Source organism: Anarhichas minor, unplaced genomic scaffold, assembly GCF_050575085.1.
Source record: "Anarhichas minor isolate MPS153535 unplaced genomic scaffold, ASM5057508v1 ptg000048l, whole genome shotgun sequence".
Taxonomy (NCBI): domain Eukaryota; kingdom Metazoa; phylum Chordata; class Actinopteri; order Perciformes; family Anarhichadidae; genus Anarhichas; species Anarhichas minor.
In genome coordinates this window covers 504,535-530,442 of record NW_027466494.1, presented here as the reverse complement: position 1 = coordinate 530,442, position 25,908 = coordinate 504,535, and the positions used below count along the sequence as shown (strand labels likewise).

At 47.6% G+C, this 25,908-nt stretch overlaps 1 protein-coding gene across 1 annotated transcript in view; it reads left to right on the top strand.

The window, feature by feature from the left end:
* Window positions 1-25,908, top strand: part of LOC142971622 (titin-like) — a 212,089-nt gene that overhangs the window by 155,861 nt on the left and 30,320 nt on the right. Inside the window, exons 197-212 of the mRNA XM_076112200.1 lie at window positions 20-322; window positions 603-902; window positions 991-1,278; window positions 1,382-1,684; window positions 1,991-2,293; window positions 2,386-2,691; window positions 3,548-3,835; window positions 4,349-4,639; window positions 4,977-5,264; window positions 5,364-5,951; window positions 6,623-6,727; window positions 6,818-7,015; window positions 7,151-7,447; window positions 7,551-8,138; window positions 8,288-8,590; window positions 8,723-25,816. Of these exons, the coding sequence (XP_075968315.1) occupies window positions 20-322; window positions 603-902; window positions 991-1,278; window positions 1,382-1,684; window positions 1,991-2,293; window positions 2,386-2,691; window positions 3,548-3,835; window positions 4,349-4,639; window positions 4,977-5,264; window positions 5,364-5,951; window positions 6,623-6,727; window positions 6,818-7,015; window positions 7,151-7,447; window positions 7,551-8,138; window positions 8,288-8,590; window positions 8,723-25,816 (21,843 nt within the window). The remainder of the gene's footprint in view (window positions 1-19; window positions 323-602; window positions 903-990; window positions 1,279-1,381; window positions 1,685-1,990; window positions 2,294-2,385; window positions 2,692-3,547; window positions 3,836-4,348; window positions 4,640-4,976; window positions 5,265-5,363; window positions 5,952-6,622; window positions 6,728-6,817; window positions 7,016-7,150; window positions 7,448-7,550; window positions 8,139-8,287; window positions 8,591-8,722; window positions 25,817-25,908) is intronic.

Below are 25,908 nucleotides of genomic sequence, written 5' to 3'. Positions count from 1 at the left end.
TGTTTTTTTTTGCCCAAAGATCCTCCCAGCGAACCCAGAAACCTGCAGATCAACAAAGTCAACAAGGAATTCGTCATCCTGTCATGGGAGCGTCCCAGCAGCGACGGAGGCTCCCCCATCACTGGATTTTGCATTGAAAAGAAGGAGAGGAACAGCCTTCTGTGGGTGAAGGCCAATGAGTCCTTGGTCAAAGCCACCCAGTACACCTGCACTGGCCTGATGGAGGGCGTGGAGTACACCTTTAGGGTGTCAGCACTCAACCTGGCTGGACAGGGCAAACCCTGCAAACAGACAGACTTGATCACCGCTAGGACTGATATTGGTACGATTGATTTCAACATGATATATTTGTAACATGATAAAATAGGAAAGCAAAATTACAGATTCCACTTCCATGGGAGCATAACTACTAAAATTGTGTTTTGTTTGTTGTTATTTTTCTTAACCAGTTTCTTAAAAGAGTAAAAGAGCCTCTTTTATCTTGAAAGGCCTAAATATTACATCTTATTTCCAGAGATCTTACCAGGTTCTTGTTCACTCAACCTTCTTCTTTGTTCAGACAGCATAACTGAGTCAACGACTCTTTGTTTCTTTCCATTCAGACCCACCAGGCAAACCCGAGGCCATGGATGTGACCAAACACTCGGTCTCATTGGTCTGGAGCCGCCCCAAGAATGACGGAGGCAGCAAGTTGATTGGCTACTACATGGAGTATACAAAGCTTCCAGAAGAGAAGTGGACGCGTTGCAACGCTAACTGCATGAACATCCAGACGGAGATCTATGTGGTGAGCGGGCTGGACGAAGGCCAGCAGTACCAGTTCAGAGTCATCGCCAAGACCGCCGTCAACGTCAGCCTGCCGTCCGAGCTGTCCGACCCCATCGCTGTCATTGCACAGAACGGTACACCTCCACACAGCAAGGACAACTGAATGAGAAATAAAATGATTGACATATGATGATGACTGTTCTCTCTTCTTCTCCTGTGCAGTTCCTCCTCGTGTTGAACTGGGCGTCAACATGAATAACCTGATTGTGGTGAAGGCCGGAGAGAACATCTCCCTGGATGCCGAGGTGTTCGGCAAGCCGCTGCCGAAGGTGAGCTGGAAGAGAGATGGAGTGCCTCTGGTACTCGTTGAGGGAATGAAGATGGTCCAGAAGAAACATGTCCACCTGCTGGAGCTCTTCGCCGTCACCAGGAAGGAGTCTGGAGACTACACCATCATCGCTGAGAACATCAATGGCTCTAAGTACGCCAGCATCAAGGTCAAGGTGCTCGGTAAGTTAGATTTAATATTATATTAATATAGTATTTTGTCTGAGCAAGTATTTTATGTGTACAGATAAACAAAGAAGCTAATCTCCGACTCTTTCCCCTGCAGACAAACCAGGCCCTCCAGCCTCAGTGAAAATTGCTAAGGTGTTTGCTGACCGTGTGAAGGTGCGATGGGAGCCCCCGCTTGCAGATGGCGGCTCTGAGATCATCAACTACATTATCGAGAAGCGTGAGACCAGCAGGGCCAACTGGGCGCTGGTCTCCGCCAACATCCATGGACACGTCACCGACTGCTTAGTGGAGAAACTCATCGAGGGCCACGAGTACGAGTTCAGAGTCAGTGCTGAGAACCAGTACGGCACGGGAGACCACATCGCGACCGACCCCGTCATGGTCAAGAACCCGTATGGTACGTCCAGACCACTATAGCTATGGCCACTGGAGGCAGAGGTCTATTTGAAAAGTACCAAATACAGTGAATCACAAACATTATGGACTAATTGAACTTTCTATAACTTGTCTCTGCAAATGCATGATAACAATCATGTGTCAAGTATGATTTGATGAACATCTCTTCTAAAGACTTCTCTTCATTTGTCATCTAACAATCTAGTGTGGGCAATTTTTCTGAGTTCAGATTTTCAAGGCAGCACATTTTGCTTGTTGGTGAGATGAGACAAACTCTAATGGTCATGACCTTGTCTTCTTCCTTCAGATGTTCCCGGTCCATCTGAGCCACCGGTCATCACCAACATTACTAAGGACTCCATGACAGTGAGCTGGAAGGCCCCAGCCAACGACGGCAAGGCCACCATCCTCGGCTACATGGTGGAGAAACGTGAGGCCACTGAGCTGACCTGGGCTAAGGTCAACCGCCGGCCGGTCATCGACAGGACCATCAAGGCCATTCAGCTGACCGAGGGCTCCGAGTACGAGTTCAGAGTCATCGCCATGAACAAGGCCGGTCTGGGCAAACCCAGTGACGCGTCCAACGCTGCACTGGCTGTCGACCCCGTCTGTAAGTTCAAATAGACAGCGGATGGCTCATCAAAAGAAATGTTGTTCAATAAATGTGAGAATAATAACAAACGGGTCGCTATAATTCTCCAGATCCTCCCGGCCCACCTGCGTTCCCCAAGATGGTGGACTCCACCAGGAGCTCCATCAGCCTTAGCTGGACCAAACCAGCGTACGACGGAGGCTGTGAAATCATCGGCTACCTGGTCGAGTGCAAGCGGGTCGACGCTGAGCACTGGACCAAGTGCAACATCCCGAAAAAGCTCAAGGCCACCAAGTTCGTGATGACGGGCCTGATGGACGACGCCGAGTACCAGTTCAGAGTCATCGCCGTCAACAAGATCGGCTTCAGCGAACCCAGCGAGGTCCCTGGAAACCACATGGCCAAGGACATCCTGAGTACGTCCCTCAACTGATTGTTATACTTTATTTTATTTAATACCCTCGTACCATGAAGTCCTCTAAATCAAGTACTTTCACTTTGACATCATTGAGAGAATCATGTAATCAAATAAGCAGACAAAAGCTTATTAAGACCTCCTAGCTGTGCAGGGTGTCTCGTTTGATAGCTAGTGTCATCAAACACAGTCAGAGACTCTGTGTTGTTGCTAATCATTGATTTATCCCAGACTGTTCCACAGCATACAGTCTACAGAAAAGAATTACATTTTGCGTTGTTGTTTTTTTGTTATAAAAACTACTTTTTAAAGGGTTAAAACTCTGAAAATGGATGAATGAATATTTGGTAGCTGTGATCAGGACTAAAACGTTGGTTACAAAATGTACGCTGTGAAAGTGAAAAATACTATTGATGTATGATTTGATGTCCTCTCAGGACATTAGAGAATCATTTTAAAAGTGATCCACAAAGGGTTAAATGAATAAACATAGACCATCCCCTCGCTTTCTCTTGTTAACACGTCCTGTGAGGTGAACCGGGACAAGAAACGTTTAGCTTCATAGAAATCTACCTCAGTGGTTCATTTCCTATATCAGGATATTTCATAGTGCATCATCACTCATTTCAGTCAATCAGCTTTCGCATAAATCGTGTATTTTCAGGAATAATAGTTTTGGTGAACTTGATTAACTTATGCTAACTATCTGCTAGCTAACGCAGCAGCCTTGTAAAGTCACTTCCTGCTAAAAGACTGAGAAAACAGATAACAATACATTGTCAGATTGAATAAAGAATATAACTAATGATTTAATAGTAAAGGTTTGATTATCAAGCAATCCTCTGTCTGTCCTCCAGTCGCTCCTGAAGCTGAGCTGGACGCCGACCTCAGAAAGGTTTTGGTTCTTCGAGCCGGCGTCACCATGAGGCTCTACGTGCCCCTGAGGGGACGCCCGGCACCGAAGGTGACGTGGACGAAGGTGGACGCCACCCTGAAGGACAGGCAGGGCGTGCTGATCAAGACGTCGGAGTGGGACACCCTGCTGATGATCGAGGATGTTACCAGATACGACGCCGGCAAATACGTCCTGTCGCTGGAGAACAGCAGCGGCTCCAAGAGCTACACCATCGTGGTCAAGGTCCTCGGTAAGAGAATAGGAAACATAATGAGGGAGATGTAACGGAGCGCACACACCCCAGTAAGCATGCATTTGGTACGTTACAGGTGAAAAGAAATCAAGGTTAAAATCAAGATCAATTTAATGGTTGAAGAGTTATTTTCATAAATAGAGTTCAGTGCAGGTCTGGTCCTTTTATGAATTTAAATATGTCTAGATATCTAGATAAATCTAGACATCTAACCTGATGTTAACCTTGCTGTCCACGTCTTTTCACCTGCAAATCACCAAAACTGTGCTTGCTTGAACAGTGAAATTAGATTGTGTAAAGAGTACTATCAAAATATGTTTAACTGAGCAATATGATTGCTTAAAATAGAAACTGGATTATTAAAAATTATACAATTGGCAAAAAGCTACAAACAATCTGCTGAAGCTCAGACTCTTCTCTCCCGTCATGTGAATCTACGACGTGATTTGTACCTGGGTTCAGTTAACAAAAGCTCTAAACTAGAAATATTGCCTCTCCTTCCCCCGTCAGATTCTCCTGGACCGCCAATGAACCTGATTGTGAAGGAGACCTCCAGGAGCCACGCCAGCATCACCTGGGATGCCCCGCTGATCGACGGTGGCAGCCCCGTCAAGAGCTTCGTCGTAGAGAAACGTCTGGCCGAGAGGAAGGCCTGGACCTGTGTGGCGACGGACTGCTGCAAGATCTCCTACAGGATCACCAACCTGGAGGCCGGACAGGCCTACTGCTTCAGAGTACTGGCCGAAAACGGCTACGGGATCGGGGAGGGCTGCGAGACCGCCGGCAGCGTCCGAGCCTCAGGTAGCTACAAATCTCTGTTGTTGTTACGTTTCTTTATACAGCAGAGTACAGTAAAGTATATCAAAGTATGATCAGTATTAGAGGACTCAACTCTAACAAAGGGCATCACCAGGTTTTTAGATTTGTCCTTCCCAGTCCAGCGATATAGTGAATCCTTTGTTTATGTTGGGGTAAAAGTGGTCAATTTTAGGTATTGTCTTAAACTAATCATTAAGAAATAATTACCATATATGTACGTTTTTAATCATAATCATTCAAATCTACAGTCTACGTTAAACACATCTTGTTTATGTAAAACCACATGTTCGGTCTTAACTCATCCGTCCTCCCCTTTCAGAGCAACCTGGTCCAGTGACGGACTTCAGAGCCCAAAAGACCACCAAGGACTCGGTCGTCCTGGGCTGGAAGAAGCCCATCAGCGACGGTGGAAGCCACGTCACTGCTTACATCCTGGAGCAGAGTGAAGGCGAGCAGAAGTGGAAGCAGATCACGAAGGGCAAGAACTCCTCGCACACCATGAGCGAGCTGACTGAGGGCAAGGAGTACTTGTTCAGAGTCAAGGCGCTCAATCAGTCTGGAGAGGGACCACCCACCGACCTCACCGTCGTCGCCAAGGACCAGTTTGGTAAGAAATCAGTCCAACTCCGCCATCGTGCCAGATTTTAGTTCAGTTTGTAGTCAATGTTTTGTGTTTAAATATTTTCTGAATTCCTTTGTTTTTCAGTGCGGCCTGACTGCAACTTGAGTGCTCTGCATGATGGTTGCTGCACGGTGAAGGAGGGCAGCACCACACGTATCAACATCCCAATCACCGGAGTGCCTCTCCCCACCGCCACCTGGAAGAAAGGCGACGTGGTGATCGGCGACACCGGCCGAATGTGCGTGGAGGCATCTCACGGCGTCACCACCCTGCTGATCAGAGACTGCCAGAGAGGAGACGCCGAGACCTACAACATCCACGTCAGGAACAACGGCGGCTCCAAGGAATGCAAGTTCCAGCTGAAGGTAGTCGGCAAGCCCGGCATCTGCACCGGACCCATTAAGTTTGAAGAGATCACCGCTGACGGTATGACCCTGGAGTGGGCGCCGCCCAAAGATGACGGTGGTGCGGAGGTGTCCAACTACATCGTGGAGAAGAGGAGGACAATGGACAACAAGTGGCTCACAGTGGCCTCGGCCATCCAGAAGACCACTTTGAGGGTGATCCGGCTCCACGATGGAACAGAGTACATCTTCAGAGTGTTTGCTGAGAACAAGTATGGGATTGGAGAGTATCTGAGGTCCGACCCAGTCATCGCCCAGCATCCATTTAGTGAGTATCACACTCCTAACTACTACTGAGGCGGTCACATGTCTGTTATAGTCTGTCAGGTGCTAGTTGGTGTTTTTAATGTCAAGTGTCAGTGTCAGCTAGTCAACTCTAGAGTCTTAAATCATGCAAATCAGTTGTGTTCCACTCTTTCTGTTCTTTCCTTTCACAATAAAAGCCCTAAACATATACACTGCATAACTGTTAATCAGAGGGAACTTAAGCTTACTCTATACAACAGTTTTCCTCAGACTGCTCTGGGTCAGTAGAATCCTGGTAGTTGGTCCTCAGTCTGCATGAATCTATGAAATCCTTTTATTGAAAAAGTGCTGCAACTGTTGCAAATTTGCATTGCTGCTGATATAGTTTAAATGCAAAATATGCGCAGGTGAGTATTTCACATTGACGTGTCGTTTATTCGTCACGCCACCGGTGTGTAAAGGCCTGCAGTATTCAGAGAGAGAGATTTCTGTAGAAATTCAGGTTTTGTGTTAAGGTACAAAGTTTTACTAGAAATGATAGAGATGAATACTGTTACATGTGAAAGAATGTAAGGCTAACAGCTTCATGAAGACAAAGTAAAGCCTTATCAGGCACATGTGGCTATGTGAAGATTTTTCAACTCTGTGGTTTGTTCATCTCTTTGTTAACTTCTCTTTCTCTGCTTCCTCCAGATGTGCCCGAGGCGCCTGCTCCTCCAGAAATAGTGACCATCCGCCACGAGTCAGCCATCTTGACTTGGGCTGATCCAAAGGACACCGGTGGTTCCCCAATAACTGGTAACAGACTGTGATGCATATCAGTTTGTAGTTAAGCATGAGTCAATAGCAAACAGCAGTAATCGTGACCTTTTTTTGTGTCCTCTGTAGGATATCATGTGGAGTTTAAGGAGAGGAACAGTCTGATGTGGAAACGTGCCAGTAAGACTCCTCTGAGAGTGAAGGAGTGCAGAGTCACCGGCCTGATAGAGGGACTAGAGTACGAGTTCAGGGTGATGGCCATGAACATGGCCGGCCTTGGAAGGCCAAGCAGGGTCACTGAGGGTGTGGTTGCCCTGGATCCTATTGGTGAGTTCACTGCTTTTGTTTTTCCAAATGTGAAAACTAAAATTCTTCTTCGATAACTCTCCAGTGTTTCTTACAATGCTAATATTTTTTATTTGTTTCTGTACGTTTTAACGGGTTTACTCTTTGTTCTGTTAGATCCTCCCGGCAAGCCTGACGTGATTAATGTCACCAGGACCACGGTCACTCTGATGTGGACCAGTCCCAAATACGACGGCGGCCACAAGCTGACAGGCTACATGGTGGAGAAGCTGGAGGCTGGTGGCAAGGCCTGGATGAAGGCCAATCATGTCAACATCCAGGGCTGTGCCTTCACCGTCACTGACCTGACAGAGGGAGCTCAGTATCAGTTCAGGATCAGGGCTAAGAATTCTGCTGGGGCTATCAGTGTTCCCTCAGAGCCGACTGAGCTTCTGACCTGCAAGGATGAGTATGGTAAGCTGAGAAGTCAACCAATTTGGGTAGATTGGCAGTTAAAAATGAGGATGAGTCCAGCTAAATTAAATTAAAATGCAACTTTCTTTTGTCTTCTCTGCAGAGCCCCCGACCATCACTATTGACCCAGACATGAAGGACGGTGTATCAGTCAAGGCAGGAGACACCATCCTGATCTCAGCCTCCAAGATTTTGGGCAAACCTCCACCCACTGCTGTCTGGTCGAAGGGAGGACGTGAGTTGAAGAGCTCTGACATCATCACCATCACCAGCACCCTCACCTCCTCCACTCTGGCTATCAAGTACGCAAGCAGGAAGAACACGGGAGAGTACACCATCACCGCCAGCAACCCCTTTGGCATTAAGGAAGAACATGTAAAGGTGAAGGTCCTGGATGTGCCTGGACCACCGGGCCCCATCAAAGCCAGTAACATTTCAGCTGAGAAGTGTACTCTGACCTGGCTTCCACCAGATGAGGATGGAGGCTTCTCTATCAAGTCCTACATTCTTGAGAAGAGAGAGACCAGCCGCCTGCAGTGGACCAAGCTAGCTGAAAACGTCATGGACTGCAGACATGTAGCTGGCAAGCTGATCAAGGGCAACGAGTACATCTTTAGAGTGTTTGCTGTGAACCAGAATGGCATTGGAGACTCAAGCCAGTCCAGTCCAATAAAAATGGTTGACAGTTACCGTAAGTTTTTGTGGTTTACATATAATTATAATTGTATGATATTTAAAATTCAATTAACCATCAGATTTAAAAAAATCCTTTCAAGGAGAAGGTTTTCATAGATCATGGCATAACTGACTAAAATGTTCTTCCGTTCTTTGTTTCTCCAGGCCCACCAGGCCCACCTTCAGTCCCAGAGGTTGATAACATCAGTAGGAACGCTGTCACCATTTCATGGAAGAGACCAGCACAGGACGGGGGAAGTGACATCAGAGGATATTGTGTAGAGAGGAAAGAGAGAAGAGGAATGAGATGGGTGAGAGCCAGTAAGAGGTCGGTCCCTGACCTGCGCTTTAAGGTGCAAGGCCTAACTGAGGGAGTAGAGTATGAGTTTAGAGTCACTGCTGAGAACAAGGCTGGATTTGGGGAGCCAAGTGAGCCATCACAACCTGTGATGACCAAGGACATTGTATGTAAGTAAAACTAGACTCATCACGTTTTTCTGGATCATATTTTAAGATAGGAGAGTTGCATGTGCAGAAAAGTCAGAAAATACACATCAAGCACCCGCATTTTAATTCCTAAATGTTTTTCTTGTTTATTAGATCCACCTGGTCCTCCATCCAACGCCAGAATTACAGACACCACAAAAACCACAGCTTCCTTCGCCTGGGGCCGACCCCACTACGATGGGGGTCTTGAAGTAGAAGGATATATTGTTGAGTACAAAAAGGAAGGGCATGATGACTGGGAGGTGGAGACACAGTATCCATTGAAAGCTACTGAATATGTCATTGGTAAACTTCAAAAAGGAGGCAAATACCACTTCAGAGTCACTGCTGTAAACTCAGAGGGAGTTGGTGAGCCTGCAGAGGTTGAGAAAGTGATTGAACTGGTGGACCAGGAGACGCTGCCAGACTTTGAGCTGGATGCTGAACTCAGGAAAACCCTGGTGGTCAGGTGCCGTGCTTCAATTCGTATCTTTGTTCCCATCAGGGGTCGTCCAGTTCCTGAAGTAACCTGGAGCAAAGATGATACCAACCTGAAAAGACGTGCACACATTGACACCACAGAGTCCTACACTCTACTGGTTATTCCTGACTGCACCAGATACGATGCTGGAAAGTACAACCTGTGTCTCGAGAACGTTGCTGGGAAGAAGACCGGCTTTGTTAATGTGAAGGTTTTGGACACACCAGGACCACCAGTCAACGTCAAGCCCAGAGAGATCACCAAGAACAGCATCACTCTCCAGTGGGAAATCCCTATAATCGATGGTGGTTCTAAGATTTGCAACTATGTTATTGAGAGGAGGGAGGCCACCAAGAAGGCCTACACAGTAATTAGCACTACATGGCAGAAGTGCTCCTTCAAGTTTATAGACCTTGAGGAGGGAGCTTACTACTACTTCCGTATCTCTGCTGAGAATGACCTGGGCATAGGTGAGCCTGCTGAATCCCCAGAGCCAATCAGGGTGTCTCAGGCCCCCTCAGCACCAGATAACTTGTATGTTACAGATGTGTCAGCTAACAGTGCTAGTCTGGCATGGACCAAGCCCCTTCATGATGGTGGCAGCTTGATTACTGGATACGTCATTGAGACCCAGAAGAAGGACACTGACCAGTGGGTCCATGTGGACACCTTGAAGGCTCTGGACTACACTGTCACAGATCTGATTGAGGGCGCAGAATATACCTTCCGCATAATGGCTGTTAATGCATCAGGCAGGAGTGACCCACGTGAGAGCAGACCTGCTATTATCAAAGAGCAGTTATCTGCTCCTTCCTTTGACCTGCGTGGAGTCTACCAGATGACGGTAATCGCCAAAGCAGGGGATCGCATCAAGGTGGAGATTCCAGTGCTCGGTAAACCCAGACCTGTGGTTTCCTGGAAGAAGGGAGACATAGGGCTCAAGGAGACACAAAGAATGAACATTGAAACCACACCAATGTCAACTATCCTCAACATCAGTGAGGTCAAGAGGAAAGATGGAGGCCAGTATTCCATGACTGGAAAGAACATGCTGGGCACAGTGACTGAGACGATCACAGTCCTGGTCCACGACATCCCAGGTCCTCCCACTGGTCCCATAAAGCTGGACGAGGTTTCATGTGATTATGTTCTCATGTCTTGGGAGGCACCAGAGAATGATGGAGGCGTTCCCATCAACAACTATATTGTTGAGATGCGGGAGACTATCGGTACTTCTTGGATGGAGTTGGCAGCTACAGTGATCCGCACCACATTCAAGGCAGGCCGACTCAACACTGGAACCCAATATCAATTCCGTGTCAAGGCCCAGAACAGATATGGCATTGGACCATGCATTATCTCTGAACCAGTGGTGGCTGCATATCCATTTGATGTGCCGGGCCAGCCAGGCGCTCCTGTGGTCACATCTTTCAACAAGGATGCTCAGACTCTGAGCTGGAATGAGCCTTCCTCTGATGGTGGTAGTGTCATCCTTGGCTATCACGTGGACAGAAAAGAGAAAAACAGCATTCTGTGGCAGAGAATCAGCAAAGCAATTGTTGTTGGAAATATCTTCAAATCAACAGGCCTTGTTGATGGAATCGGGTATGAACACCGTGTTATTGCTGAAAACATGGCTGGTCTCAGCAAACCAAGCAAACCCTCTGAGACTATGTATGCTCTGGACCCAGTTGACCCACCAGGCAGACCTGTGGCACTGAATATCACCAGACATGAGGTGACAGTTTCGTGGACCAAACCGGAGGGAGATGGTGGATTTTCCATCACTGGATACACAGTAGAGAGGAGAGAGATGCCCAATGGACGCTGGCTTAAAGCCAACTTTAACAACATCCAAGAAACCATCTACACAGTCAGTGGTCTGATCGAAGATGCAACTTATGAATTCCGTGTGTTTGCTAGAAACTCAGCTGGTGCTGTCAGTGCTCCATCCCAGTCATCAGAGGCAATCATATGCAGAGATGACATTGAAGAGCCCAGGCTTGATGTTGATGCATTGTATAGCAGCAATGTTGTTGTCATGGCAGGAGATTTGTTCAAGCTGGAGGCCAATGTGACTGGCAGGCCAATCCCATCTCTGGTATGGACCAAGGAAGGAAAGGAGCTTGAGGATACAGCCAAGCTAGAGATAAAGACAACCGACTTCCACACAACTCTAATGAACAAAGACTCCCTGAGGAGGGACGGAGGTGCTTTTACACTCACCGCCAGCAATCCCGGTGGCTTTGCCAAGTTCAACTTCAATGTCAAGGTGCTTGACAGACCTGGGCCACCAGACTCCCTCAGTGTTACTGATGTCACTGCTGAGAAATGTGTCCTTAACTGGCTACATCCAACACATGATGGTGGTGCCAAGATCGAGTACTTTATCATTCAGAGGCGAGAGACCAGTAGATTGGCATGGACAAATGTGGCCACAGACCTTCAGGCAAACAGGTTCAAAGTCACCAAGCTCCTGAAGGGCAATGAATACATCTTCAGAGTCATGGCTGTTAACAAGTATGGGGTGGGTGAGCCTCTGGAGTCGGAACCTGTCATCTGTGCCAACCCGTATGTCCCCAGTGACCCACCACAGCAGCCTGAAGTCACCACCATTACCAAGGACTCCATGGTCGTCTGCTGGGAGCGCCCTGAACATGATGGAGGCAGCAGATTAAACACCTACATAATTGAGAGAAGGGATAAGACTGGCCTGCGATGGGTGAAATGCAACAAGAGGACTGTAACTGACCTGCGCTTCAAGGCCTCTGGCCTCACACCAGGACATGAATATGAATTCAGAATTTTTGCTGAGAATAATGCTGGTCTTAGCCAGCCTAGTCTTTCCAGTCCATTCTACAAAGCTGTAGACACCATCTTCCAGCCTGGACCACCAGGGAACCCAAGAGTGCTGGACACAACCAAGTCTTCCGTCACCCTTGCCTGGAACAAGCCTGTCTACGATGGTGGTTCTGAAATCACTGGTTACATTGTGGAGACCTGCCTCCCTGAGGAGGATGAGTGGACAATACACACTCCCAAGAAGGGATGGACAGCCACTTCCTTCACCATTACCAACTTGAAGGAAAACCAAGAGTACAAAATAAACGTCTGTGCCACTAATTGTGAGGGAGTGGGAGAACCCGCTGCTGTTCCTGGGACACCCAAGGCTGAAGACAGACAGCTTCCCCCAGAAATTGAACTTGGAGCAGAGCTGCGTAAGGTGGTCAGCCTCAGAGCCTGTAGCACACTGAGACTCTTTGTTCCTATCAAGGGCAGACCAGTACCTGAAGTTAAATGGTCAAGAGAGCATGGAGAATCCCTGGACAGAGCTAACATTGAAATCACCTCATCATTCACCACTCTTCAGGTAGACAACGTTGACAGGTTTGATGCAGGTAAATACATGGTGACGGTGGAAAATGCCTCAGGAAGCAAAACAGCCTTTATTAATGTCCGGGTGCTTGATACTCCTGGAGCCCCTCAGAATCTGTTTGTCAAGGAGATCACCAGAGATTCAGTTTCCCTCGTTTGGGATGCACCTCTCATTGATGGTGGCTCCAGAGTTCGCAACTACATTGTGGAGAAGCGAGAGTCAACCAGAAAGGCCTACTCAACAGTCTGTGCCAGCTGCCACAAGTCCAGTTGGAAAGTTGGAGACCTGGAGGAAGGAAAGATGTACTGCTTTAGAATCCTTGCTGAGAATGAATATGGCATTGGTCTCCCAGTAGAGACTCCTGAATCAATTAAAGTGTCAGAGAAGCCTCTACCACCAGGTAAAGTGTCCCTTCTTGAAGTTACCAGCTCCAGTGTCGCACTAACCTGGGAAAAGCCTGACTATGATGGTGGCAGCAGAATCACAGGCTATATTGTTGAGATGCAGGGTAAAGGCAGTGAGAAGTGGACCCAGGTCATGGTGGTAAAGACCAATGCGGCTCTTGTAACTGGCCTTACACAGGGAGAGGAGTACATGTTCCGTATCTCAGCCGCCAATGAAAAGGGAGTTAGTGATCCACGTCCTCTTAGTTTGCCTGTGGTGGCTAAAGACCTAGTCATCTCACCAACCTTCAAACTGATTTTCAGCACATTCAGTGTGCTAGCAGGAGATGATCTGAAGATAGATGTGCCATATGCTGCCTGTCCAAAGGCTACAGCAACTTGGCTCAAAGATGGCATTGTTCTCAAGGAGACAACAAGAGTTAATGCTGAAGCCACAGACAAAAACCTTCTCCTGGTTATTAAGGAGGCTTGCAGAGATGATGTGGGCACATACACCATCAAACTGACCAACAGAGTTGGAGAAGCATCTACAGACGTCAGTGTCATTGTTTTAGATAAGCCTGTTCCTCCAACTGGCCCAATTAAGCTGGATGAGGTCACTGCTGACAGCGCGGTGTTGTCCTGGAATCCACCAGAGTATGACGGTGGCTGTGCCATCAGCAATTACATTGTTGAGAAGAGAGACACATCTACCACTAACTGGCAGATTGTGTCAGCTACTGTGGCCAGAACCACTATCAAGGCAGCCCGTCTGAAGACTGGAGTTGAGTACCAGTTTAGGATTGCTGCAGAGAATAGATATGGCAAGTCCTCTGTCCTGCTCTCTGAAACTATTGTTGCTCAGTATCCATTTGAAGTGCCCGGCTCACCACGTTCTGTTGTGGTCCAGTCAGCCACCAAGGAGAGCATGGTGGTTGTTTGGGATACACCCAGCAATGATGGTGGGAGCAAAATTCTGGGCTACCACTTGGAGCTCAAGGAGAGAAACAGTATACTGTGGGTGAAACAGAACAAACAACTAATCCCAGAGAACAGATTTAAGGTGGTTGGCCTTGAGGAGGGTATTGAATATGAGTTCAGAATCTATGCCGAGAACATTGTTGGCCTCAGCAAAGCCAGCAAACTGAGTGAAATGCAAGTGGCCAGAGATCCTTGTGACAGACCAGGAAAACCAGAGGCTGTCATTGTGACAAGAAACCAAGTGACACTCAGATGGACCAAACCTGACTATGATGGCGGCATCAAGATCACAGGCTATGTGGTTGAGAAGAAGGAAGGAGCCGGCCGCTGGATGAAAGCTAGTTTCGCCAACGTCATTGAGACTAAATTTGTTGTCACAGGACTTACTGAAGATCAAATTTATGAGTTCCGTGTCATCGCCAGGAATTCAGCAGGTGTCTCCAGCCAGCCCTCTGATTCTACTGGAACCATCACTGCTAAGGATGAGGTGGATCCACCCAAGATTGACTTAGAAGCTAAGTACTCCCAGAATGTGGTGGTAAATGCTGGAGAGACATTCAGGCTTGATGCTGGTATCTCTGGTAAGCCTGTGCCCACTGTACACTGGCTGAAGGAAGGCCAAGAGATTTCTGAAGCAGCACGCCTAGAGGTCAAGAACACAGACTTCACAGCTTGCATAGTGGTTAGAGAAGCTATCCGAGTTGATGGAGGTCAGTACACTTTGCTGGTAAAAAATGTTGGAGGAGAGAAATCAGTTAACATTAATGTCAAGGTCCTGGACAGACCAGGTCCACCCGAGGGCCCTATCTCCATCTATGGGGTCACCAATGAGAAATGCACCATTGCCTGGAAATCTCCCCTGCAAGATGGAGGTAGCGATGTTTCCCATTACATTGTTGAGAGGAGGGAAACCAGCCGACTGGTTTGGACTGTAGTTGAACAAAATGTTCAGACACTGAGCCTGAAGATCACAAAACTTCTTCCTGGTAATGAGTACATCTTCAGAGTGATTCCAGTCAACAAATACGGAGTTGGTGAGCCTCTGGAATCTGAGGCGATGATTGCCAAAAATCAATTTGTCACTTCCAACTCACCAACAGATGTAGAAGTCTCCACAATCACCAAAGACTCAATGGTGGTGACCTGGGATAGACCAACTAATGATGGTGGCAGCCCTATTCAGGGATACATTGTTGAGAAACGTGATAAGGACGGTGTGAGATGGACCAGGTGCAACAAGCGCACAGTGAGTGAGCTGCGCTTCAGAGTGACAGGGCTCCTAGAAAACCACAGCTATGAATTCAGAGTTGCTGCTGAAAATACTGCAGGGGTTGGCACACCTAGTGCACCAACCGTGTACTACAAAGCATTGGATCCAATCTTCAAAGCAGGCCCACCAAACAACCCCAAGGTGGTGGACACATCACGGTCCACTGTTTCCCTGACATGGAGCAAACCCATCTATGACGGTGGCTGTGAGATTCAGGCTTACATTGTTGAGGCCTGCGATGTAGCAACTGATGAGTGGTTTATGTGCACTCCTCCAACTGGAATCACAGACACCAAGTTTACAGTGAAAAAGCTTCTGGAGAAGCACGAATACCAATTCAGAGTGTGTGCCATCAACAAAATTGGTGTTGGGGAGCATGCTGATATTCCAGGAAAAATTCTGTTGGAGGAAAAGCTTGAGGCCCCTGATCTTGACTTGGATACTGATATGAGAAAGATGATCAACATTAGATCAGCAAGTACTCTCAGGCTGTTTGTTCCTGTGAGAGGTCGTCCAGCTCCTGAGGTGAAATGGGGGAAGGCTGAGGGTGAGATTAAGGAAACTGCCCTGATTGACAATACAAGCAGCTATGCTTCACTTGTCATTGAGAATGTTGACAGATTTGACACTGGCAAGTACACCCTGACTGCAGAGAATGCCAGCGGAGTGAAGTCAGTCTTCATCAGTGTCAGAGTCTTGGATTCACCTGGTCCACCAGCTAACTTCTTGGTGAAAGAGATTACCAAAAATTCCGTCACTCTCACATGGGAGCCTCCACATCTAGATGGTGGCTCAAAGATTAAGCATTATATTGTTGAGAAGCGGGAGAGCACTAGGAAAGTTTATTCTCCCATCACCACCTGCAACAAGATGTCATGGAAAGTTGAACCTCTTCCAGAGGGTGGAATCTTCTTCTTCAGAGTCTCGGCTGAGAATGAATATGGTGTGGGTCTCCCTGTTAAAACTATAGAACCAGTTAAGATATCTGAAAAGCCTCAGCCACCTGGTAAAGTCAGTGTTGTTGACGTCACTTGTAGCACCGTAACTCTATCCTGGGAGAAGCCTGAACATGACGGCGGCAGTAGGATCAGTTACTATGAAGTTGAATTGGCACCAAAGGACAGCGAAATTTGGTCTCTGTGCACCAGTGGGAAAGCACTGGAGACCGTAGTGACAAATCTGCTCAAGGGGGAAGAGTACCAGTTCAGAGTTTTTGCTGTAAATGACAAGGGCAAAAGTGACCCCAGACAACTGGCCCAATCAGTTGTAACTAAGGACCTTGTGATTGAGCCTTCTGTTAGACCCAAAATGAGCACCTACAGTGTCCAGGTGGGGTATGACCTCAAGATTGAGGTCCCATTTGCTGGTCATCCAAAGCCAACTATCACTTGGACCAAGGATGGAGCAGCCCTTAAGCAGACCACCAGAGTCAATGTCACTGACTCAGCATGTCACACCACTCTCACCATAAAAGATGCTACCAAAGAGGATGGAGGCATGTACAGCATCAATATTGTCAATACCCTGGGTTCCAAGGATGCCACTATTGAGGTGATTACCCTGGACAAACCAGGCCCACCAACAGGCCCTGTCAAATTTGAGGATGTCAGTGCTGAGAGTATGACTCTTAACTGGGAACCTCCTACATATACAGGTGGTTGCCCAATCTCCAACTATGTGGTTGAGAAGAGAGACACAACAACAACCAACTGGGTGGTCTTATCTGCCACACTGGCAAGAACCACGCTAAAAGTGAGCAATCTGAAGACAGGCAGTGAATACCAGTTCAGAATCTATGCTGAGAACAGATATGGAAAGAGTTATGCAATCGATTCAACGCCTGTTGTGGCTCAGTATCCGTTCCAGGAGCCTGGCCCATCAGGAACACCATTTGTGTCTACATACTCTAAAGACTATATGGTGGTTGAGTGGCACAAACCCCCATCTGATGGAGGAAGTGCCATTTTGGGCTACCATCTGGAGCGTAAGGAGAAGAACAGTATCCTCTGGACCAAGATCAACAAAATGCTCATCCAAGATTGCAGGTTCAAATCTACTCCTCTTGAGGAAGGCATTGAGTACGAGTACAGAGTATATGCTGAGAATATCGTTGGCATCGGAAAATGCAGCAAAGTCTCTGAGGTTTATGTAGCCCGTGACCCATGTTATCCTCCTGGCCGTCCTGAGGCTGTGATTGTGACCAGGCACTCAGTGAAGCTGAAGTGGACTGCTCCAGAGTATGATGGTGGAAGCTTAATTACTGGCTATGTAGTGGAGAAACGTGACCTTCCTGAGGGAAAGTGGATGAAGGCCAGCTTTGCAAACGTCATTGAACATGAATTCACAGTTACTGGTCTGACAGAAAACAGTAAATATGATTTCAGAGTAATTGCAAGGAATGCAGCTGGTGCTGTCAGCAAGCCCTCTGAGAGCACAGGATCCATCACAGCCATGGATGAAATTGACCCGCCTAAGTGTGAGACAGATCCTATGTACAACCAGACCATTGTTATCAATGCTGGAGAGATTTTCAGTTTGGAGGCCAGTGTGGAAGGAAAGCCCATCCCGGCAGCTCAGTGGTTCAAGGGAAATGTTGAAGTTGAAAACTCGGCAAGAGCTGAGATCAAAAACACAGATTTTAAGGCTTTGCTCGTTGTGAAAGAGGCCATCAGAGTGGATGGTGGACAGTACACACTGGTTCTGACTAATGTAGCTGGAACTAAGACTGTCCCATTCAGTGTGAAGGTCCTGGACAGACCCGGTCCCTCAGAGGGACCTCTCACCGTCAGCAATGCCACTGAGGAAAAGTGCTCACTGTCATGGTTGCCCCCCAGGCACGATGGAGGAGCTAGCATTTCACACTACATCATTCAGAAGAGAGAAACCAGCCGCCTGGCATGGACTGTAGTCTCCAGTGACTGTGGAGCTACCATGTTCAAGGTTACCAAACTGTTGAAGGGCAATGAGTACATCTTCAGAGTCATGGCTGTCAACAAATACGGAACAGGCGAGCCTCTTGAATCAGTGCCAGTTATCATGAGAAATCCATTTGTTCCCCCTGGCTCACCTCAGGAGCTTGAAATCACTAACATTACCAGAGATTCCATGACTGTCTGCTGGAACCGCCCTGAGACAACTGGAGGCAGTGAGATTGGTGGTTACATTGTTGAGAAGAGAGACAGAGCTGGAGTGAGATGGACCAAGTGCAACAAACGCAGAGTGACAGATTTACGTTTCAGAGTAACTGGACTGACTGAGGACCATGAATATGAATTCAGGGTATCTGCTGAGAATGTAGCTGGAGTGGGTCAGCCAAGCCCACCTACATCCTACCTCAAAGCCTGTGACCCTTCCTTTGAACCGGGCTGTCCCTCCAATGCCCATGTGGTCAATGTGACTAAAGACACCATCAGTCTGGCCTGGCACCGGCCTATCTATGATGGTGGTTGTGAGATTCAAGGATACGCTGTGGAAATTACTAAGGCTGATGAGGAGGAGTGGAGCATATGCACCCCACCTTCTGGAGTTAATGCTACCAAGTTTACCATCACTAAGTTGATAGAGCACCAGGAATACAAGGTGCGCATATGTGCAATTAACAAGCTGGGTGTTGGTGAGCCCACCGAGATCGAGGGAGTCATGAAACCATTGGATAAGCTTGATCCTCCAGAGATGATTCTGGATGCAGAGCTCAGGAAGGGAATGGTTGTTCGTGCAGGAGGCTCAATGAGAATCTGTATTCCATTCAAAGGCCATCCTACTCCTGAGATCAGCTGGGCCAAAGAGGATGGATTACTGCCCATCAAAGCTCAGATAGATTCTGGTGAAGAATACTCACAGCTCTCCATTGACGTCTGTGACAAATATGATGCTGGAAAATACATCCTCAACTTGGAAAATAGCGCTGGCACCAAATCAGCCTTTGTTTCTGTTAAAGTTCTGGACACTCCAGGGGCCCCTGTGAATCTGACAGTAAAAGACATTAAGAGGGAAAGTGTCACTTTGACCTGGGAGCCTCCTCTTATTGATGGAGGTTCAAGAATCAAGAATTACCTGGTTGAAAAGCGTGAGTCAACCAGGATAGTTTATTCTAACGTGGACAACAAGTGCACAAAGACAAGCTACCGTATCACCGGCCTCACTGAGGGACAAATCTACTATTTCAGAATCTTAGCAGAGAATGAGTTTGGTGTTGGACAGTCAGCTGAGACAGAAGACTCAGTTAAGACCTCTGAGCCTCCTCTATCAGTCGGTAAAGTCACTTTGACTGAAGTGTCCAAAACCTCTGCCTCCTTCTCCTGGGAGAAGCCAGACCATGATGGAGGCAGCAGGATTATGGGCTACTACATTGAGATGCAGCCTGTGGGTTCAGAAGAATGGGTGGTGGCCGCCACAACCAAAACTTGTGAGGGCACCGTCACAAGCCTAAGTGCGGGTCATGAGTACTTCTTTAGAGTGTCAGCTTTCAATGAAAAGGGAAAGAGTGACCCCAGGCCTCTGGCTGCACCAGTCACTGCTAAAGATGTAACTATCAAGCCCGGATTCAAGATGACAGTCAACACTTACAGTATACAGAATGGTGAGGATCTGAAGATTGAGATTCCAGTGATTGGGCGCCCTGTTCCCCAGGTTGAATGGAAGAAGGATGGACAAGCTCTTAAGGAGACAACTAGACTAAATGTAGCCAGCACACTATCATCTACTAAGCTGTGCATCAAGGATGCAAATAGAGAAGATTCTGGTAAATACACCATCACAGCCACCAGCAGTGTTGGAACAGCTACAGAGGAGATTACTGCCGTCATTCTTGAAAAGCCTGGCCCACCCACAGGCCCTGTGAAGATTGAGGAGGTGAGCTCTAATTATGTCACCTTCTCCTGGGAGCCACCAGAGTATACTGGAGGCTGTCAGATCAACAACTACATTGTGGAGAAGAGAGATACCACCACAACAGCATGGCAGATTGTGTCTGCTACTATTGCCAGAACAACCATCAAAGTCACCAATTTAAAGACTGGAATTGAGTATCAATTCAGAGTGTCTGCTGAGAATAGATATGGAAAGAGTTCTGCCATTGTCTCTTCCAATGTTATTGCTCAGTATCCATTCAGTGAGCCTGCTGCACCTGGAACACCAACTGTTTCTGCTGCAACAAAGGAAAACATGGTTGTTGAGTGGAAAGCTCCCACCAACAACGGAGGAAGCCCAGTCCTAGGCTATCACCTCGAGAGAAAGGAGAAGAACAGCCTCTTGTGGACTAAACTCAACAAGCTTCTAATCCCAGACGCACATTTCAAGACTTCAGAGCTGGAAGAAGCTATTGAGTATGAATTCAGAGTTTATGCTGAGAACATTGCTGGACTCAGCCCAGCTAGCAAGGTCTCTGCGAGCACAGTAGCCAGGGACCCCTGTGACCCACCAGGCACTCCTGAGGCCATTAATATTACCAGAAATCTTGTGACGCTTCAGTGGACACGGCCACAGTATGATGGAGGCAGTGCAATCACTGGCTATGTGATTGAGAGGAAGAAGCACCCAGATACCCGCTGGATGAAGGCCAGCTTCACCAACATCATTACTACCCAGTACACAGTCACTGGCCTGACTGAGGACTGTGTTTATGAGTACAGAGTCATTGCCAGGAATGCTGCAGGAATTTCCAGCCATCCTTCTCAGAGCACAGGAGAGATTACTGCCAAAGATGAAATTGAGGCTCCAGACGCCACCATGGATTCTAAATTCAAGGATATGACTGTTGTTAGTGCTGGTGAGACATTTGTCATTGATGCTGACTATACTGGCAAGCCTCTGCCTGAAGTAATTTGGTTAAAGGATGGAAAAGAGATTGACCAAACCACACCAAGAATGGAGGTCAAGACCACCCTCACACATACCATCCTGACAGTCAAGGATTGCATCAGGGTGGATGGTGGGCACTTTTACCTCAAACTTGTCAATGTAGGAGGAATCAAGATTGTCCCAGTTAATGTTAAAGTTCTGGATAGACCTGGTCCTCCAGATGGCCCGCTAGAAGTCAAAGGGGTCACAGCTGAAAAATGTTATCTGCACTGGAACCATCCCTCACATGATGGTGGAGCCAGCATCTCGCACTACATCATTGAGAAGAGGGAGACCAGTCGTTTGTCATGGACCGTGATTGAGCCCAAGATCCAGGCCATCAGCTACAAAATCACAAAACTGCTGCCCGACAATGAATACATCTTTAGAGTCACTGCTGTGAATAAATATGGTGTTGGTGAACCTTTGGAATCTGAGCCTGTTTTTGCTCGTAACCCCTTCACCACTCCCAGTACCCCCTCCAACCTAGAGACCAGCGCTATCACTAGGGACTCCATTGTACTTACATGGGAGAGACCAGAGCATAATGGAGGAGCCGAGATTGAAGGATATATCCTTGAAAAACGTGATATGGATGGCATCAGATGGACTAAGTGCAATAAGAAAAGACTAAGTGACCTGAGATTCAGATGCACTGGCCTCACAGAGGGCCACTCCTATGAATTCAGGATCTCAGCTGAAAATGCTGGTGGTGTGGGAAAGCCTAGTGCACCAACTGAATACATCAAAGCCTGTGATGCCATTTATCCACCAGGATCTCCAAATAACCTCAAAGTCACCGGCCATTCAAGCACCACGGTTTCCCTGTCCTGGTCCAGGCCTATCTATGATGGTGGAGCACAGATAAGCGGATATGTTGTTGAAAGGAAGGAGGCAGCAGATGATGAATGGATCACTTGCACACCACCCACTGGTGTTCAGGCCACTCACTACACTGTAAAGCATCTGAAGGAGAATGCAGAGTACAACTTCCGCATCTGTGCCGTTAACTGTGAGGGAGTAGGAGAGCATGTGGACCTTCCTGGTTCTGTTATCGCTGCAGAGAAGCTGGAGGCTCCTGAAATTGAACTAGATGCTGACCTAAGGAAGATGGTCAATGTTCGTGCCACCGCTTCCTTGCGTCTGTTTGTGACAATCAGAGGAAAGCCAGAGCCAGAGGTCAAATGGTCAAAAGCCGATGGCACTTTGAATGAGCGTGCCCAGATTGAAGTCACAAGCTCTTACACAATGCTGGTGATCGAGAATGTCGATAGATTCGACACTGGCAAATATTTACTGAACCTTGAGAACCTCAGTGGTTCTAAATCAGCCTTTATCAATGTCAGAGTTCTGGACTCCCCCAGCGCTCCTACCAACCTGGTGGTTAAGGATGTGAAGAGAACTTCTGTCTCTCTCTCCTGGGAGCCTCCTTCAATAGATGGTGGGGCTAAGATATCACACTATATTGTGGAGAAGAGAGAGCAGAAGAGAATGGCTTTCACTAGTGTTTGCACCAACTGTGTGAGGAACTCTTACCTCATTTCCGACCTGCAGGAGGGAGGCCGATATTATTTCCGTGTGTTGGCTGTGAATGAGCTCGGAGTAGGTCTGCCTGCCTCCACGGACCAAGTCAAGGTGGCTGAGGCTCCTTTGCCCCCTGGGAAGATTGTCCTGGTTGACGTAACTCATCATACAGTCTCTCTTTCCTGGGAGAAACCTGATCATGATGGAGGTAGCAAGATTACAAACTTTATTGTTGAGATGCAGCCAAAGGGAGATGACAAATGGTCCGTGTGCAGTGAAGTCAAAGCACTAGAAGCTACTATTGGTGGACTCACAACTGGAGAGGAATATTCCTTCAGGGTGACTGCTGTGAATGACAAGGGCAAGAGTGATGCTAAGCCTCTGGCTACCCCTGTGGTTGTAAAGGACATCACGATGGAGCCCACCGTCAACCTGTTGTACGACACATACAGTGTAAAAGCAGGAGATGACCTGAAGATTGATGTTCCCTTCAGAGGCAGACCTCATCCTGAAGTGTCTTGGAAGAAGGATGGCCAAGTGCTTAAGCAGACAACAAGGGTTAATGTTCTTACTTCCAAGACGTCATCCAAGATTGTCATCAAGGATGCAACCAAGGAGGATGTAGGAAAGTATGTGATTACTCTGACAAACTCAGTTGGCACCAACACAGCTGAAATATCTGTTATAATCCTAGACAAACCTGGCCCACCCAGCAACATTAAGATGGATGAGGTGAGCGCTGACTTTATCTCTCTGTCTTGGGATGCTCCAACCTATGATGGTGGATGCCAAATTAACAACTATGTTGTGGAGAAGAGAGACACTACCACAACCTTATGGCAGATTGTCTCAGCCACAGTAGCCAGGACATCAATCAAGGTGTCTCGTCTTAATCAGGGAACAGAGTATCAGTTCCGTATTGCAGCTGAGAACCGTTACGGCAAGAGTTCTGCCATTGACTCTACTCCCGTTATTGCTCAGTATCCCTTCGAGCCTCCTGGCCCTCCAACCAATGTCCATGTTTCCCATGCCACCAAGTACGGCATGCTCGTGGTATGGGGCAGACCTGCCAGTGATGGCGGCAGCCCTGTAATTGGTTATCACATTGAATGCAAAGACCAAAGCAGCATCCTGTGGACCAAGGTCAACAGAGGTCTGCTGGCTGAGAACCAGTTTAAAATGACAGGCATTGAAGAAGGCCTGCTGTATCAGTTTAGAGTCTATGCTGAGAACATGGCTGGAATTGGTCCTTGCACTAAGGCCAGTGACCCTGTGGCAGCCAGGGATCCATGTGAATCTCCACGTAACCTTAGAGTCACCAACATTACCAGGACCTCAGTTTCCCTCTTCTGGGAGAAGCCAGAGTATGATGGCGGAATAAAGGTAACTGGGTACATTGTTGAGCGTAAAGAACTTCCCAATGGCCGCTGGCTAAAATGCAACTTCACCAACCTGCAAGACACCTACTTTGATGTCACAGGCCTCACAGAAGATGTCCAATATGACTTCCACGTCATCACTAAGAATTCTGCAGAGCTATTGAGTGCTCCCTCAGAGAGCACCGGTCCTGTCACAGTCAAGGATGATGTTGACCCTCCCACTATTATCCTGGAAGATAAGTTAAGACAGCTGGTTGTCATTAAGGCTGGAGAGATCATTAGAATTGATGCTGAAATCACGGGCCGTCCACTCCCAGTTGTATCATGGTCTAAGGATGGAAAGGAGATTGAGGAGAAGGCCAGGTGTGAAATCACCTCCACCAATTTCACAACTACACTGATTGTCAGAGACGCTATCAGGAGGGACTCTGGCCAGTATGTCCTGACCTTGCACAATGTAGCAGGAACCCGGTCTGTGGCTATCAACTGTAAAGTTCTGGACAGACCTGGACCTGCCTCGGGACCTCTGGCAGTATCTGGCCTGACAGGCGAGAAATGCACCATAAATTGGGGCCCCCCTCAGGAGAACGGTGGAGCTGAAATCATGCACTACATTGTTGAGAAACGTGAGACCAGTCGCCTCACCTGGACTATTGTCTATGGTGACATGAAGGCAACCACCTGTAAAGTGACCAAGTTGCTCAAAGGAAATGAGTACATCTTCAGAGTCAGGGGAGTCAACAAATATGGGGATGGTGAGACCCTGGAGAGTGATCCATCAAAGGCCGTGGATCCATTCACTGTGCCTGCCGCTCCCACTAATGTACAGGTCACCTCAATTACTAGTGAGGCAATGACCATCTGTTGGGAAAGACCAGTTTCTGATGGTGGCAGCAGTCTCGCTGGCTATGTCATTGAAAAGCGAGAGAAGACTGGCCTTCGCTGGTGCCGTGTCAACAAGAAACCTGTTTATGACCTCAGAGTCAAAGCTTCACACCTTCGTCAGGGCGGTGAGTATGAGTACCGAGTGTTTGCAGAGAACTCTGCTGGCCTCAGTGCTCCCAGTGTTCCTTGCCCACTTACAAAGGCTGAAGACCCACTGTTCCTGCCTTCACCTCCTGCTAAGCCAAAGATCATCGACTCTTCAAAGACAACAGTCACCTTGTCATGGAATAAGCCACTATTTGATGGTGGATCACCTGTGACTGGTTACAGAGTAAAATACAGGAATACTTTCGATGACGAATGGATTACTGGAGTCCAGAATACCAAGAACACAGAGTTTACAGTGGTGGGATTGACACCTGGGGCTGAATATGTATTTGTTATCAAGTCCATTAACAAGATTGGAGCCAGTGAGCCCAGTCCTGAATCACACAAACAGGTCGCCAAAGAAAGAGAGGAGGAGCCAGTCTTTGACATCAGCAATGAGATGAGGAAGACTCTCATTGTGAAGGATGGTAGCTCATTCACCATGACAGTACCCTTCAGAGGCAAACCCATCCCCAGTGTTACATGGTCTAAGCCTGATATTGACCTTAGAGTTCGTGCTGTCATTGACACCACAGACACCTTCACCTCCATCACCTTAGAGAAAGCAACTCGCAATGACTCTGGCAAATACACCATCACCTTGTCCAGCGTAGCTGGAACCTCCTGCTTGACACTCAATGTCAGAGTCCTGGATTCCCCTGGACCTCCTCCCCATGTAGATGTCAAGGACGTGACCAAGATCTCTGCTACTGTAACCTGGGACACTCCTGAGAATGAAGGAGGAGGACCAGTCAAGAACTACCTTGTTGATATCCGTGAGGCCAGCCAAAAAGGCTGGACCAGGTTGACTGACACTTGCAACAGACTGACGTACAAGGTGATGGACGTGCTGGAGGGAGGAGTCTACTTCTTCAGAGTGACAGGCGAGAATGAGTACGGTGTTGGTGTTTCTGCTGAGACCAAAGAGGCAACCAAGATCACAGGTATTGAATTTTAAGTCCATAAAGTTATATATTCTAATTGTTAGGCAAAAGATAATACCAGATTATTAAAATAAAACACATTATGTCCTTTT